This window comes from Lepisma saccharinum, chromosome 7, assembly GCF_977018435.1.
Source record: "Lepisma saccharinum chromosome 7, izLepSacc3.1, whole genome shotgun sequence".
Lineage (NCBI taxonomy): Eukaryota > Metazoa > Arthropoda > Insecta > Zygentoma > Lepismatidae > Lepisma > Lepisma saccharinum.
In genome coordinates, this window is record NC_139235.1 from 60,321,994 (window position 1) to 60,338,104 (window position 16,111).

Sequence of the window (16,111 nt, forward strand, 5' to 3'; positions counted from 1 at the left end):
GTCCGTCTCCTTTCATACCAAGTAATCTGAACTTCGCCTAAAAGTTGCAGGAAATAATTTTCTAAACTCTTAAAAAATACAGAATTCTTGCAAAGTAATATTATTTAAAAGCAGATAATGCAATTTTCTAATTAAGGTTGTACATTAACGAGAAGTGATACTATAGACATACAAGAAAATGAAACATATTCTTGAAATTTTAATTGGTCATCAACACTTGTAGCGGGCAACCAGAATTACACGCATACTGGCATGTTGCATACAAAACAAGGATAGTTCCGAAGACAGTATTGCTTTTATTCTCTTTGACATTCGTTTCTCTGGCTAATATTTGAATCCCACAAAAATATTAAATCAAATATGGAAGAGGAAAATATTCTTGGCCAATTCGCCTTACGTTTGCTCCTTACACGGGATCACTAAGCAATGCTTTTCGAAAGCCAATAACAGATTCTATAGCACTCTCCCCATCACAGTGCTGTCACTCGCGATTCACAGACACCATACAATATATTATTTGGATTTCAATTGTAAAACGTGCCCATTGAATAAATTATTATTGTATACAAGTATATGTTGTCAGTTCAATTTCAATGCTTTTGAGAACTACATCCATAAAAACATATATACCATGGGTATGGAGTACTCTAAATTAGTCTTACATTGGTTTCCTCACCTTCAGTACGGATTGAATTCCCCCACTTCTCGTTGATATTATTATCAACATAAAGAAGTGGTTATTGACCTAATTATTTTTAAATATACACGAGGGACTGTGATTTTAAATTGTGATTTGTAATGTTAAGAATTTAGTGACTTTTCTTGAAAAAATGTTCCTTGTACAGTCACGGACGCTTCTGGATTGTAATAACCCCATTATCGTTCAATAGAATAATTACAACCCAGAACTGTCCGTGACTATATGTGTGGATAGTGCCTCTACCCGCCAATGAATGCGATGATAAAGATAGAGATGACAGTATTCTAAAAATATTATATAACTTAAACACTTGTTAGAAACTTTGAATATGACTGATTCATGTAACAAAACACACTCAATAAATCATTACTATATACCAGGTGGTTATAATTAAAGTGACGGTGTTCAGAGTGGTACAGCACGGGCTGTAATGAGAGTAGCAGTCTGAAACTTCGTAGATATGCTAATGAAGCAATGCGCTCGCGAAATATGCAAAAAAAAGTTTCAATTCTCGCCACCAGGGTAAAAAATGGCGCTGTAAGCAGTCAAAACTTGGTATAGTTACAGGAAAAACACTATAAATCGCAGAAAACAATACTCTTTGTAATAAAATATCGCTACAATTTCACTATTCGAATTACATGAACATTACTAAAGGAAAAAGCAACAAGCGTCACCAACAACAACCAGGGAGCTCACACAATGGTTAGGCAATGTCACCGACTTTGACGTCAGAGTTCCACGTTTTGACTGCTTACAGCGCCATTTTTTACCTTGGTGGTGAGAATTGGAACAATTTTTTTTTTTTTTTTTTTGCATAATTCGCGAGCGCATTGCTTCATTAGCATATCTACGAAGTTTCAGACTGCTACTCTCATTACAGCCCGTGCTGTACCACTCTGAACACCGTCACTTTAATTATAACCACCTGGTACTTTCGACAATTACAATTGTAAGATTATCATTACTGAAAGAAAGTATGGTCGAGTTTTGCTTTAAGCACCAATGTGGGCAATGGAATAATGCTTCAATACTCTTCTTAATTGACGATTAACTTCCCCTTCAGGGAAAGAGAATGACGTTGTAATGACCGCCTCCTCGCTTGTAAACTTCTTTCTGGGGCAGCCTTCAAGTATTGCCAATCCTAGCTGTCGATGCACACAGATGGCCATGTCCTGCATGCGTTAGTTTCCTCAACAAACACGTAACGAATACGTCGCTACTTGATTTAGTTGTCGTAAGTCCATACGGGTATTGCAGGTAGAATGAGTTAGTTGGATGGCTTGTTAGAGTTGGTATTTGTTAGTTTGGCATATTGGTGCTCAATCCCGAGCTCAATGTACGGTCCACGTGAGATTACCATCTCTTCAGCCTGCAGACAGGCCTTGTTAATATCCGTTAGTAAGATCGAATATATCCCTTGTCTTCAACTTCCGTCGATCCCATCAGTGATACTTACACTTTTAGTGAGCCGTGCGGGACCCTGTAGTGGTTAGAGAACTGCACACCGTAATTACTGCGCTGGGATCTCGAGACTATCACCACCAAGATACAAAAAATATACCGTGAGGAATTTTCCACGTTACCAAAAACGCCCATCATCCACCGCGTTGTCCGAACACGACCGCCACGAAGGCCGCACCGACCACCACCGCCATCTGAAGGGAAGTCCTAGAGACTGCAGAGTGAGGGGAGCCCTTGCTGAGCGCCCTCACGTGGCAGCTGAGATCCTCTGGGTACAAATCCAGCATCGGCATCTGCTGCCCGGTCTTGGGGTCCGTGCACGTGGCCTGGCGAGCAAGGTTCTGGATCTGCTGCGCTCCTTCCAGGACGACCGTGTGGATCTCGAGGGTCTCCCTGAGCCATCGCCTGAGCCACTGGCCGAGCCACACCAGGTTGCAGTCGCAGGTCCACGGGTTGCCTTGCAGAGCCAAACCACCTGGAACGGAAGACAGGATGATTAGTTAGGGAACAATTTAATACACAGGGTTAGTAAAAAAGAACGAGCAGATTTCACAATGTTATTTCAAACAAACAATAAACGGCAGAAACATAATCCCCACATCCTTTGATAGATTAAGGCTGGAAGCTTTGTTTTATTGTAGTGTTCGTGCACTAACAATGACATTTGCGAAGAGTGAGTCCATTGTGCAAGTGAAACGTTAAATCCGCCATGGGTTCAACAAACAGTTGCTTCGTGACAAGTAAATTTACTAGTGGCATAAGAAATTCGTCGAAGATGGTTGCATATGCAAAGGGAAAAGCAGTGGTCGCCCACGGACGTCCGATGAAAATGTCGAGCGTATCCGAGAGCGTTCGAATTTTGCGTTTGCACTTGCGTAAAGAGATGATAATTATGTATAAAAAGAAAGGAAGGATAATCATTGACAATCAGGAATAGGAAATTTAGTAATATAAAAACTGTTATTACTCCCAGACAGGAAATATTAATCGAATGCTTATGTCAGTTATATCTGAGTTGGATTTACTGAGGGGCATAACCAGGAAATGTGCGAGTAAGAAGGATCGCACCTGAACAACTGGGGATGGTGATGTGGAAAAATAGTGAAAGGGGTATTCAATGGTGAGTCGTTGGTGAAGCAGGAATTGGGGATTATATCCGGAGAACCGAGGAGATTCACGTCTATCACTGAGACGGGTAAGAAACTTTCATATCTGACGATGTAAACGCATTCGAGTGTGCGAGTCCTTTAAAGTTCTTTTAAGGTTGTGTTTTCAGCTCTCGCAGCTTAGGCCATGGAGGCTTACCATTATTTACTATTAGTGTGTAAATAGGATCGAGCTTACGAACCCCAGGAAAGCAAATTCCATACCAAGTATTTTACCCAAGGAGGCGAGCCAGTCTTTACAGTCTTCTGGTAACTGAAGGTAGTGCGATACGCTTGCACAATGGATTCACACTTCGCAAATTGTAGCACATCTAACGTCATTGCTAGTGAACGAGCACTATAATACAAGCACTTTGAACCTTCATCTATCCAATGATGAGCGGATTATATTTCTGTCGTTTATTGTTTGTTTGAAATAACATTTTGAAATCTTGTCCATCTCTTTGACTAACCCTGTATATTGTTCCATTATGTCTGGCGTGTAAAATAATTTATCTCTGGGTATATCCAGATTATTTAATGTAGCCGGATTAGGGTCATTGTAAGGAGGACGTAAAGATAAATTCAGTGATAAAATAACCATTAGTTGCGGACTGTGAAAAGTTTAAAGATGTGTGCCACTTTGTATGTATTTGAGTTTGAATTAAGTTCCTTTAAGTCCAATTTATACACAGAAAGGCTAATCGGAACTCGGCTTTCAGTTTAAAGTAGTTTCCGAAGAACAATGTTCCTCCAGCGGGTATCGAACCCTTGACCCTTTGAAAATAATTATTTTGTATATAGTGATTCCTCATGTAATACCAATTCGGAATCAGCCTTTCTGTTCATCAAGTGGAATTAAAACCAAAAACCGTATTCAAACTGAACTACATACAAAGCAGTAATTTATCTACAAGTTTTTGTTTCAGAATATGTGGGGTTAGTGGCAATTATTTGAAGATTTATTATGTGTAGTGGTTCCCAAAGTGTGAGGGCGCCGTGGCTGGCTTACAGGGGCCAATATATTCAATCAGTTGTATGATTGTTCCAAATATGTGCTAATTTAGTACTTTTTAAATATAAATTTTTCTGAATTTGAAATATGCTTTTTTATATAACTTAAGGCAAGCAACTTTACCACACTAACAGAGCGTTGCAAGTGTTAGATAGGCCTACATTCTAACTTGGGTGCCGCGGAAGAATTTTGAAACACTAAGGGTGTCGTGAAACAAAAAAAGTTTGGGAACCCTATAGTTAATTAACTAGCTTAATTGCAACGATAAGGATGTGCAGAAAAAGATAAAAGAACACCGATACAAATTCTTGTTTAATTCGGTATTGAAACCGGCCAGAAGTGACGAACTGTTAAGCCTTACTACAGAATAAAGCTTGTGGCATAAATCCACAATTTTCTCCGATCAATGGCAATTTTGTTGCACGAACAGAATGACGTGCGTTTACAGGTAACATCATGGACATTCGATTACCTTGAGGGTGGATTGCCTTTCGGAGAATGATCCATCTTCTTTTGTTGCCGTCAGCATTTCAACAATAACACACTATTATGTGTGAAGGAACAAATTTCAGGTGAATTCTATCGGTCATACCTGCACATCAGTTCTCATAAACGGATTCACAGCACTTCCATTTCTTAGTATATGGTGGTGTAACTCTCGTAAATCATGAGCGACGAATACTGAATAGGAAGCAACTTCAGTAAAAGCTTAAGAATTAAGTTAAACTTTATTTCGCAATGTTAGGAACTATCATAGAATTTCGATAAGTATAGTAAGTAGAAGAACCTAGGCCAGGAAATATCAGTTCCCCGTAAGCGTTGCTTTTATGGCTAGTTTTGGCTGATGAATACTGCTATGAATTGGCGACATCTTTGTTGAGTATATACAGGGTTAGTCAAAAAGATGGAACAGATTTTAAAACGTTATTTCCAACAAACAATGCACGACAAAAACATAATCCGCACATCATTGGATAGATTAAGGTTCAAAGATTTGTTGCAGGACAATTGGTTTCGTCGTTTTGTGTGCTACAATTTGCGAAGCGTGAATCCATTTTGCAAGTGCAACGTGAATTCCGTCGTAGGTTCAACAAACAGCAGCCTCGTCATAAGTAAATTTGAGAGTGGCATATGAAGTTCGTCGAAGATGGCTGTATATGCAAAGGAAAAAGCAGTGGTCGCTCACGGGAAGGCCTATGTTTTTGCAAGCCGAAAGAAGTAATTACTGTAAAAGAAAGTAATTGAAAAAGACGGGATGTGAATTATCGAGGTTGGATCTTGACGTTTCGTAATTCAGAAGGATTTTATTTAAATGAGGATAATTCTCGATATTTTCTGCACTATAAATATATGAAATTTCTTTAAAATAACACTTCTTTATTCCCGAAGTGCAAAAAATAATCACTTGAAGAGGAAATCGTGTGTACAATTCGAGATTTAAACCGCATCGGGAAATTTCGAAAATTTTCCGCCCTGAAATTTTTCGACCTGAATTTTTTCAGTCCCGATCGTCAGAATTATTAATTTTTCCCCATCCCGACCAAAATTTTTCCGTTCTGTACACCCCTAGTTACGGGAGTCAACATGATTCTAATGACACTTGCGAAAAAGTTATCTCGTAATTTTCTTGGCCTTGCCAGTTAATTGACATAACTGATGTCCTATTAATAGCATAAAACAATATTCTTTGTAATAACATTTTCACCATTCGAATCATTAGAACATTTTCCAGATATCTCGGAGGGCGGGGGGACCTAATGCCAGTATAACCCAGAGAGTGTAATGAGAGAGGGATAGTGAAGGGAGAGAGAGAGGGAGAGTGAAAGGAGAGGGTGAAGGGGAGAGAGAATGAAATGAGAGAGAGAGAAATGAGAGAGAGAATGAAGGGGGAGAGATAGTGAAATGGAAGAGAGAGTGAAATGAGAGAGAGAGAGTGAAGGGAGAGAAAGAGAGTTAAAGGAGAGACAGGAATAGAGAGAGATAGTAAAAGGAGAGAGAGAGAGAGAGTAAAGGAGAGAGAGAGAGTAAAAGGAGAGAGAGAGAGAGTTAAAGGAGAGAGGAATAGAGAAATAATAAAATGAGAGAGAGAGAGAGAGAGAGTGAATGGAGAGAGAGAGAACATGGTAAGGGGCTGGACCCCGTATAATGTGACAGCTGCCTAATTGCTTACGCACCCAAAATTTTCAATTCAATTAATCAATTAAGAGTTAAGTTTTGGCCTCTATAGAATATTTCTTTTTTTATCATCTCTAGTTTCTTTCTATATTTGTGGTCATTGCATTTCTTCTAATATTCTCAAGCACCGACAGTATTCGTCTTCCTTTCGCTGTAGCAATGTGACTGTACTAAGGGGCCCAGAGAAAAATCTGCAACACTGTTTCTGCAGGGAGAGAGGGGAGGGGTATTTGTTTGCTTGTGAACGGACGCGAGAAGGCAAATAGTAAAAGAGGAAAACCCAAGAGGAGATTCTCCCTTCGTAAATAGGAAAGGGGACGTTACTGTCTGCTTGGCTCCAGGATAAAAGTGGAGAGAGGCATCGCTGGCATCTCGGGAACTCGCGCAAAAGTTCCTTTGTTGCGGCGTGAGTCGGTGACGACACAAACTGAGCTGTTAAATGTCACGCGTCGTCGCCTCCAAGTGTCACATCCAATTTCTCTCCTCTGCCCCGCTCTTTAGACAAGAGACTCTCCGACAATTCCTTCCACAATGACCTCTCCTCTGCGGTCGGGAAGCAAATAAGCCAACTCCGCTATAGTTTACTCCGTAATAGTGGATTGATTCGGTAAAGAGGAAACAGGGCAAGATGAATGGAATTCCTTCCGTGAGATATTTAGGACTCCTCCCACCAGACACCGGTATGGTTGGTACTGCTGTCACTCAGGCAAGGTTTGTAAGCATTATGACGTTTTAATCTTGCTACACACCTTGAGATACTGGGATTTCATGAAGCAGTGTTCTAAACGCGAGTCGTCTAACTTACTGGATGTCATTTTTTCGAATCACATTAGAGACACATTGGAGATCATGGAGACCTCTTCATACAGTGTTCCAACAGCTCAGATGGAGGGGGAAATATACCTTACCACAACAGCCCCTGAGGACTGCCGACCCCACTCCCCACCTGCCGAGGTGGGAGATCATCCGACCAGTTACGGGGTGACGTGTGGTCAGCACGACGAACCACCAGTCGTTTTTTGTATGTTTCCGTGACCGGGTTACGCCACTCATTCGTAGCTCCCCAATTTCCTCACAACGGTGGGTGGCCAAAGGTCACATATACAGGCCGAAATTCCTGAAGAAAGAAAAGTTGTTACGCTTCTCCTAGGAGACTCGAAACTGCGTGTGTCCCGCATCCGGAGTACAAAGCATGACGCGAGTATGGGCACAGTGCGGGACTGGAGAGATATTTCCCAACCGAAAATAGTGCGAATCTCTTGCACGTATGTTTGAACGGTCGGCAGAGTAGAGTTGCAATAAAGATGGCTCGCCAGAAGACTACTTTGCGGTAGCGGTTGCAGGGCGTGTGTTTTTCTGGCCGTTCAGGGCAAATAGCTGGTCGTTGGGGAGAACATCCTTGACCGGTTTTAATTTTCGGGGAGGCATTCTGGACATTCATCCAAAGTGTCTGTCTAAAATGTGACGAGTCCATCACGCCGGGTCGATCGTTCATAATTGGGTTCCTGTATACGATCTTACAAACGGTACCTTACGAGAGTGACAAGCAAATATAGTGTAAGTCCATTGTATACTCAATTAGTTTATCAAGACTGCACTTGCGGTTAAACTGTGACTCAAACAACCGTCCAATGTTCCTTTTCCGAGAAATTAACCTGGGATTCTTTCATTACAGGGCGCTGTGTTACCTCTAAGCTATCTGGGATACTCATATGATATTGGCATCAGTGGAGTTCCAAAGTGTAAAACTCCACACAAATACTGCGTAGGACGTAAAACGTCTTGTTTCTATTGAACGAATGATTCGGACATCGAATGTCCAATTTCATGCAATGATTTCCGATTATAACTAATTCCCAGCGCTGGAAGGAGGAACCAAAGGAACCCCGTATCCCCTTCCCCAATTGCTTCATTGTTGCTATGTTAAACTATAGACGCATTCTATTGGAAAGTCATGGAAAGCTACAACAACGACTGGGGGTTCGTCGTGCTGACAACACGTCACCCTGTAAATGGTTGGTTTATCTCCCACCTAAGCAGAACGTTTTTCATTCATCACGTCTGAAAAGTGCGACCGTAAGCAGATGTCGTGCACAATATCTTCAAGTTTTTGCAATGCTCTTCATTCATCCAAGGAGAGAAGCGCGTGTCTTCCATTGAAGATACGCGCAATCTATTACGTAATTGTCACACAAGAGGGGCGTGACAATAGACATACTTCACACGTTAATGTCGCAGAGATTGCCATCCGCGTCCTTGGACATTCGTGACTTACCGACTTAGAACTTGCTCACAATTTGTTTCCCCATCTGCGAACCACTGTCAAGTGTTCGTGCCTGAACTCGAAATTGCCTCTCACCCTTTGACGAGTCCTTGCTTCATTGAATAGCGGACCTCAATTTCTTGAGTCAAGTCGCGTGCAGCGTCCATTTTGGTCCAATCTAAACAAAAGTGCAGATAAGTGATCGTTAAGTGTATTCCGAGCTCACCCGCCTCTACCGTTCGACTCTTGTGCGGAAATTGAAATACGAGCTTCCGTACTCGACTTGGCAAGACAAAAAAATTCAGATATGAAATACGTATCCGCTCACGCAAGCATAAAAGGCGGCCGATACGACTAAACTGAACTCATGTTAAAAGCTTGGCTGATAGCGAAGATAACGGGTGAAATGTTACACGTTACATCGTACCGTGAGTGAAATGCAAGACACACTGGGTCTTTGGTAGCTTCGATCGGCCACGAATATGACGTCGTTTCCTCAAATTCCCGATTGCTGTTGCTGTAAACAGTAAAAACATCCATATTTTGTATCCATAAGTTTCTTCTTTTCTGAGGTACTGATCGATTCTGAATTTCCGTGGCGGAGTGGTTATCTCAGCGCGCTACGAGGCCACGAGTTCCTGGCTCGAATCCTGACCTGGATGTGAGTGATCTTTTAGAGTGTCACTTCATCATCTTCATAGTCCGGACTAGGCAAAACTGGCGACGCGAAATAAACATCAAACCATCTGAATTTATGTAGAAGGTAGAAGTAGTTCTGAATGACTCTGCGACAAAAAATCAATCTTTCGTCGCCAGCCCCCGTGGCGGAGTGGTTAGCACATCGCGCTACGGCGTCAGGGATAACGGGTTCGAATCCTGGCCTGGGCGTGGATGTTTGTGAGTGTCCATTCATCAATTTCATCATATCGTCACTCATCCCCATCTTCGCAAATTAGCGAAAAAGGGCACAAAGGGCGAAGTAAAATAAAGCAAACCAATCTTCCGAGCTTGTGTTGAGGTGCTCTTTGTACATTGTTGGATTGATTGATTTGGTTTATTTTATTTTGCATTTCTGCCACTTTCGGCTAATCGGGAAGATGAGGATGAGTGTTGATATGATTAAATTAATGAACATACACTTACAAGGCAACATAATGTTCCCCGTGCTCACGATCTCGGCAATTTTCTGAGGTGATGTGAACAGCACCGCTCTCCAGACGCCTTTACTACGAGGCGTTCATTCAAGGCTGGGCGAACGTCAGAGAGCCTTTACGCAGTGGCAAGGTCTAAAAAATGTCCACCTCAAATCATCCACTCTGCGAATCGAACCCGGGTTTCCCGTGTGATAGTCAGGTACCCTATAGACTAGACTGTTGTGGCTCAAACTTTACACAAGCACCTTCAATATTGTTGGTTCATTCAGAGAACTTCAAACTTTTGTTCTCTTAGCCAAACAATATTTTTAAGGTTGGCGAACACATCACTTCTTTCCAGTTTAAAACATCCTTCGAAAAATGCGCCATTTCTTTCCACCGTACTTTTTATCTCGGTCGTAAATCTCTTCATTTATGGAGCAATTTTTATCCTCTACAAAAGAGCGGGAAGCAGGAACAAAGGAAGGTTTTCGAATGGCGCCAAAAAAAGAGAGAAACAAAGGAACAAGAAAGGCGAACGGCTGAGAGAACCAAGGAAAGCAGCAGCATCCAATAAGTGGAGCAGTGTTAAGAGGAACACATAAATGTTCTCCTTGCATGCTCTGCTCCTCATTCGATAAAACGGGGGATCCAGAGGGGAGGGATGGGAAGGGGGGCAAGCTTAGCGGATTTCCAATGGCCTTGCCGGAGGAATTTCTTTTGATTCATGACAATGGAGTCGACCTGTTATGCCAAGGAAATACTTCATTCTGACGGGGTCTGCGCTTTTAAAAGCGAGCAAATTCCATTTCTCTCCCTCGCGCAGGGAGAAGTTTAGATGCGGAGGCGCCTCGTCTTGCTGTAAAGCCTCCAGCAGCAGGAAGGGGATGAACAACACAACTCCATCAACCGCGGACATGTAACAAGTGGTTCTTTTGGAGGAGAAAGGAAAATCAGGGAGCTTCTTTCGCATTTGGTTTGTGTTTTTCCCCTCGCGAAAGAAAGTAGTTGTTATTCTCTCAGTACACATTCAAAGGTTTAATTTTAAAGTCCACTCTATTCTTATCGTATCGTACCCAAGGTATTGGGTAAGAAGTTACAAGTATTTTGTTATTCTTATCATAGCAGAAAGCAGAGCAAAGGAATGCGGAATAAGCAATTAGGCAAACGTTAGGTGAGTGACTTGAGAGACGGCTAGGGAATGAGCATTGGAATCGTGAGGGAGCGAGATCAGTTGGGGAGGATACGAGAGAGAGTAAGGCTGCGATTGTGTGTGTGAGAGAGAGAGAGCGAGAAGGGAAGTGGGAAGCGATTATTGGACAATGGTGCCTGAACAGATTGAATTCTGACAGGAATGTCAGACAAGTGATAATTGAGAGGACAAGTGTGGGAATAACCTTCATCTATTTGTAAGGCAAGTATTATCCTCTTCTTACCAATATCCATATCGGTTCAGTCATGGAGAGTACAGAAATCCAATTATTGCACATGTGAATTCTTTTGCCATTCCTTTGTATGTAACCTGTCGCATATATCACATTTAGGCCAAGCGAGTGATAACCATCTGAAAGATGAATGATGAATAACTACATCACCCACTCGAAGTTTCAAGGTTCTTAGTTCGATCCCAACGCAGTTTTAACATTGAGTTACAATATGCTAATCAACACTGGATCAAGAGTTTACAGTAAGATATGAACCTGTATTGCCTCTATCTTTTTTTACCTATATGTAAAAACATAACTAGGAAAGCTTCGCCATGTATTGAATTAACCCATAGAGTTGGGGAATTTCCTCATTCGCGACTATACTATGCACTGAACCGCGTAAATATTAACCGACCGAAGAAGGAAGAGACTTACGGTTGTTATTAGTTTATTAAGAATGTATTTCGTTATTCCCTTCCAGGCAGAGTGGGGTGAGGTATGGGGAATTAAACTTCGCACTATCAAGCCCACCACTGGTGCATGACGTTCTCCTCGTCCCGTCCCTCCCGCCGAGAAGAAGTCATCTTAACGCGTCTTCGAATCGGACACAGTCGTCTCACACATCGTCATTTGCTGCAAGGGCTGGACCCTCCGTTGTGCCGTACTTGCAACGTTGTTTTAAGTGTTCGACACGTTCTTCTGTACCGGTTCTAGTAACCTTGACCTTCATAACGATTTGTCATCTATGTTGGGAGACGATGCCAGTGATTTAGCTTTTTGAGAAGTGTAGGTCTTTCCCACTGTTTCTAAGGTAGTTTTTAGACTATCCTTACCTTTTTTAATGTGTTGTGTTTGTCCTATGCAGGTAACTTTACAACTTGCATTTTAAACCCTTCTCAATGACTGTTTATACCCTCTTATAAAGGATGTTCCATTAACAACGCAACCCGGAGTTGGGGATAGTACAACTTTTGAACCGGAAGTGGTACACATATAATCCTTATACCAAATTGAAGCCTTGTTCATGCATATATTTGTAAACCGGGAAACAATGGTTGGATTTTATTAGTATCCAGGCAGTGTTGCCAGATGTAACGGGAAGTGTAAATGATATGTTTTACAAAGCATGAAAAATGGCACATGACACACATGTACGAACATGCCGTCGGAAATTTTCAGTTTGGTTAGGTGGATTAGCTCCGCATCTATGGCAGTGAAAAAAGATATGTTCATTTCTACCGATAGCCAATCGGATGAGGCGTCTTTAAGGAGAAACTAGGAAAATCGTTGTTTTCAGAAATTAAGATTGTGCATTGGCAACACTACTGGTGTTTCAGTGACACAAAATGTGTGTTTCGAAACTGTATGCATCATGCAATTACTGAAAACAATAAAAAAAATAAACTTGGAAATTTTCATGAAAATAGTGTTACTTGCATCCACCTGGCAATCATGCGATGAGATTACATTTCCCTACACTTGGAAAGAAACAGAGGAAAGGCCAGTCGTGTTCCATTCGTGATGCATCGTTACATCTGGTAACACTGCGTCGACACTAATGAAATCAAATCATTGTTCCCCGGTTTAAAAATATATGCATGAACAAGGTTTCAATTAGGTTTAAGGATTATATGTGTACCACTTCCTGTTCATAACTTGTACTATCCCCAACTCCGGGTTGCGTTGTGCATGGAACACCCAGTAATTTTGAGGTAAGGGTTTCAAATAAGGGGTACAAAATGGCCATACGTGCCGCCGCATACAAAAAATTTCAGTCAATGAAAATAGTAAATGTGTGAAAAAAAGACAGGAATTTTCCGCTGACGTTTGCATAAGAAGCTGTAGGGTTGTCCCAGCTTGGTGCTGATCACACCACCTCTATGGCTGAATTCAGAATATATTTTTTCAATATACGACCTACTATTTTACGATTTTAACTTCAACTGGAGCGTTTTACATTATCTTTCTATTTTATTAAAATTTTTAAACATGAGGAATATGGAGTCTTGTTCGGAAAGTTTCGATGATGCAAACAGCCTCTAGTGCTGATGAACCCTTGAATATTTTTTCAATAAATTTACCAACATACGCTTCAAAAAGGATCAGATGCTGGTCAATGTATTTTCTGGACAAAATAATTTAACAACAACCGCACAAAACAAACGCTCTGATCAACCTGATAACTAGACCTTGCATTTTAGGTTTTTAACCTATTTTTTTTTCCTTTGCAGGTAAATAAATAACAAATTTGGTAAGGAAACCAATATTTCATTGTTATATACAGTATGTATTAAAATTTCTTACGATTCCATTGAAATTTTATTTTTGAGGAATTCTGAGCCATTTTCAGTTTTTTGAAACGTACCTCAGGATTTTTCGAGCCTAATTTGGATTTTTATGGGCTTCGTGTAGCCAAGTGGTTAGCGCTCCAGCCTTTCGTCCAAGGTTCGAAACCCAGTGGAAGCGCCCGCAATTTCGTCGTTGACCCAGCGTTGTGATGACAATTGGGAAGCTAGCCAGAAACAGCAGCGATGGGACTGGATGCGCTGACCACACATTACCCAATGAATGAAAAATGGAGTTTCGTTTATACTTTCTAGAGTTTTAGAACCTATTATAGGATTTTAGAGTCTTTTTTTGGAACCTGAAAGCACTCGGAACCTAAAACTCCGACGTGCAGCCTTTCCTCCAGCCCAAATCTGGTTGAGTGTGACAGGCGGAGACACGGGTGGCCGCGGGGATTTATTTATGGTGGAAAGCGACTTCACATCCTAGGAAGGGAATCCCGTCTGGCTGCTACACGACGGCGAGGAGATAAATCCGCCAAAGGAGATTGGCTGCCTGGCTTAGCCTTTCGATAGCGAGAGTCCAATAACCAGATGGAGAAAAGTCGGGAATGTGGAACATCCACGAAAAAAAAAAATTGAGTCGTTCTCAAGCGATCTTCTGAGGACAGTGTGAAATCATTTTGTATCATGTTTTACGTCGTATTTCTGCCTTTTTAGACTAATTTTGAAATTGATGCTCAACTTTAGACTCTCTTTCTCCTTAAGAGGGAGTGGGGGGAGTGGGGGGCTCCTGAGAGATCAACCCGCCAAATTACTAACCTGCAGCCATCAGGGATTCTCTGATTCCTTAGCAATTAAGGGGCCTCGATACTCGCCGGAGGCACATAGAGGTTCGGATCCCACTTTAAACGGTAGGTCCAGTCCCGATTAACCTACCCATAAAACTTAACCCAAAACTTGCATGTAGACGTAGATTCCATTTTCAACAATGTCGCTGCAGGAAGCAGCTCTCGAGGCTCACCGAACCTCTAATTAACTGCCAGCCTCACTCCCTAACCGGTTTCTGGGTGACGTGTGGTCAACACGACGAACCCCCAGTCGTTGTTGTAAGTTTAGCAACCTGGTAACAACCTGGGGGTATAAAAGGCGGCTGGAGCAAGGTAATGTTCATATCACCTTCCTAAAATGGGTAAAAAAGGTAGAAAAGGCATGTACAAAAAAAAATCGATAGTCTCCAAAATAACAAAGTCTCTAAACTCAGGCATTGAAATCGAGATATCCCCACCACTTCGACTATAGTCCCACTCGCGTTTAGCCTAAGGCACAAGAAAAGGGTCGTCAGATGCAAATACATGAAAATTCAAATGCCATTCGCGACTGATTGAACTCTGAAGTGTGCAAAGTTTGAACTTACTGCCATATTGCTAAGCCAAACGAGTTCAGTAAAGAATTATTGGCAATTTGTGGTACTCCGCATTCCTTTTCTCCACTCTTGACTTCAAATTGGAGACATAATTTCTAAAATACTTGAAGCGGAAACACTCGGGAGGAAAAGGAACGGCGAGGTTTATTCAGGAGGAGACCTTGGGTCCTTTGTAGTTGACATGTCGAGGACCACCTAAATTCATTATAAGAAACCTGCTGGAGACCTTTCGAAGCCAATACTCAGGGCTGCAAGAAATTGCTTGTTAGCCACCGCACTTGACATTGTTAGTCCTCCAGCATCTCTTTTTTTTAACTTCTTATCGATTGGCTTGGTTGTTAGGAATTTAACCAGTGCTTAATGATCCTTCCAACCTTACTTTCTCATGGGAAAAACACTTTGGGCTAAAAGCTAATAAACTCCAATGGACTTTTCCATATTCGTACAAATGCTGGCTTCATTCGGTGGAATCATTTATCTGTTGCAGGTGTACGCTATACTTGTCCACATTATATGATGTAAATACGATCCTACGTTTTGATTGATTGATTGATTTGTTGTTTCAAGTCCACTTTATGCACAGTAAGGCTAATCGGGGCTGGACCTACAGTTTAAAATGGGATCCGAACCACTATGTGCCTCCACCGGGTATCGAATATAAAATCCTACGTGTCCTGCACATTCAGTACTTTCACTTGAAATCGAGGCAGAATTTTAGTAACTATTTTAAAAAAATAAATTAGGTCGCTTAGCTTAAACGTGACAATGCAGACGAGGGACAAGCACTTGGTATCGAATTGAACCGGCGGCATTGACACACGTTAGGCTAACCACTATGTCACAGAGGGTGGCAATTATAATTTTGTAGTTAAAGTTTTGTATTTCGTGTTGCTTTTCTGCCACTTTGAGGACAATGAGGATGAGTGGTAGTAAGATGGAATTGATGGACGCTCGTAAACAACACACATGCCCACACCGGGATTTGAACCCGGAAACTTTGTTGCCGAGATCGAAAGTCGACCACTTGACGCGCTCGGCTTCCTAGCAGGTATATGAACTAGTATTTTATATCGTATTT

The 16,111-nt window shown here is 41.6% G+C and overlaps 1 protein-coding gene across 1 annotated transcript in view; it reads right to left on the minus strand.

The window, feature by feature from the left end:
- Positions 1–1,559: 1,559 nt before the first annotated feature.
- Positions 1,560–16,111, minus strand: part of LOC145989867 (chaoptin) — an 838,754-nt gene continuing 824,202 nt past the window's right edge. Inside the window, exon 7 of the mRNA XM_083125332.1 lies at positions 1,560–2,639. Within this exon, the coding sequence (XP_082981458.1) occupies positions 2,299–2,639 (341 nt within the window). The 3' untranslated portion in view covers positions 1,560–2,298. The remainder of the gene's footprint in view (positions 2,640–16,111) is intronic.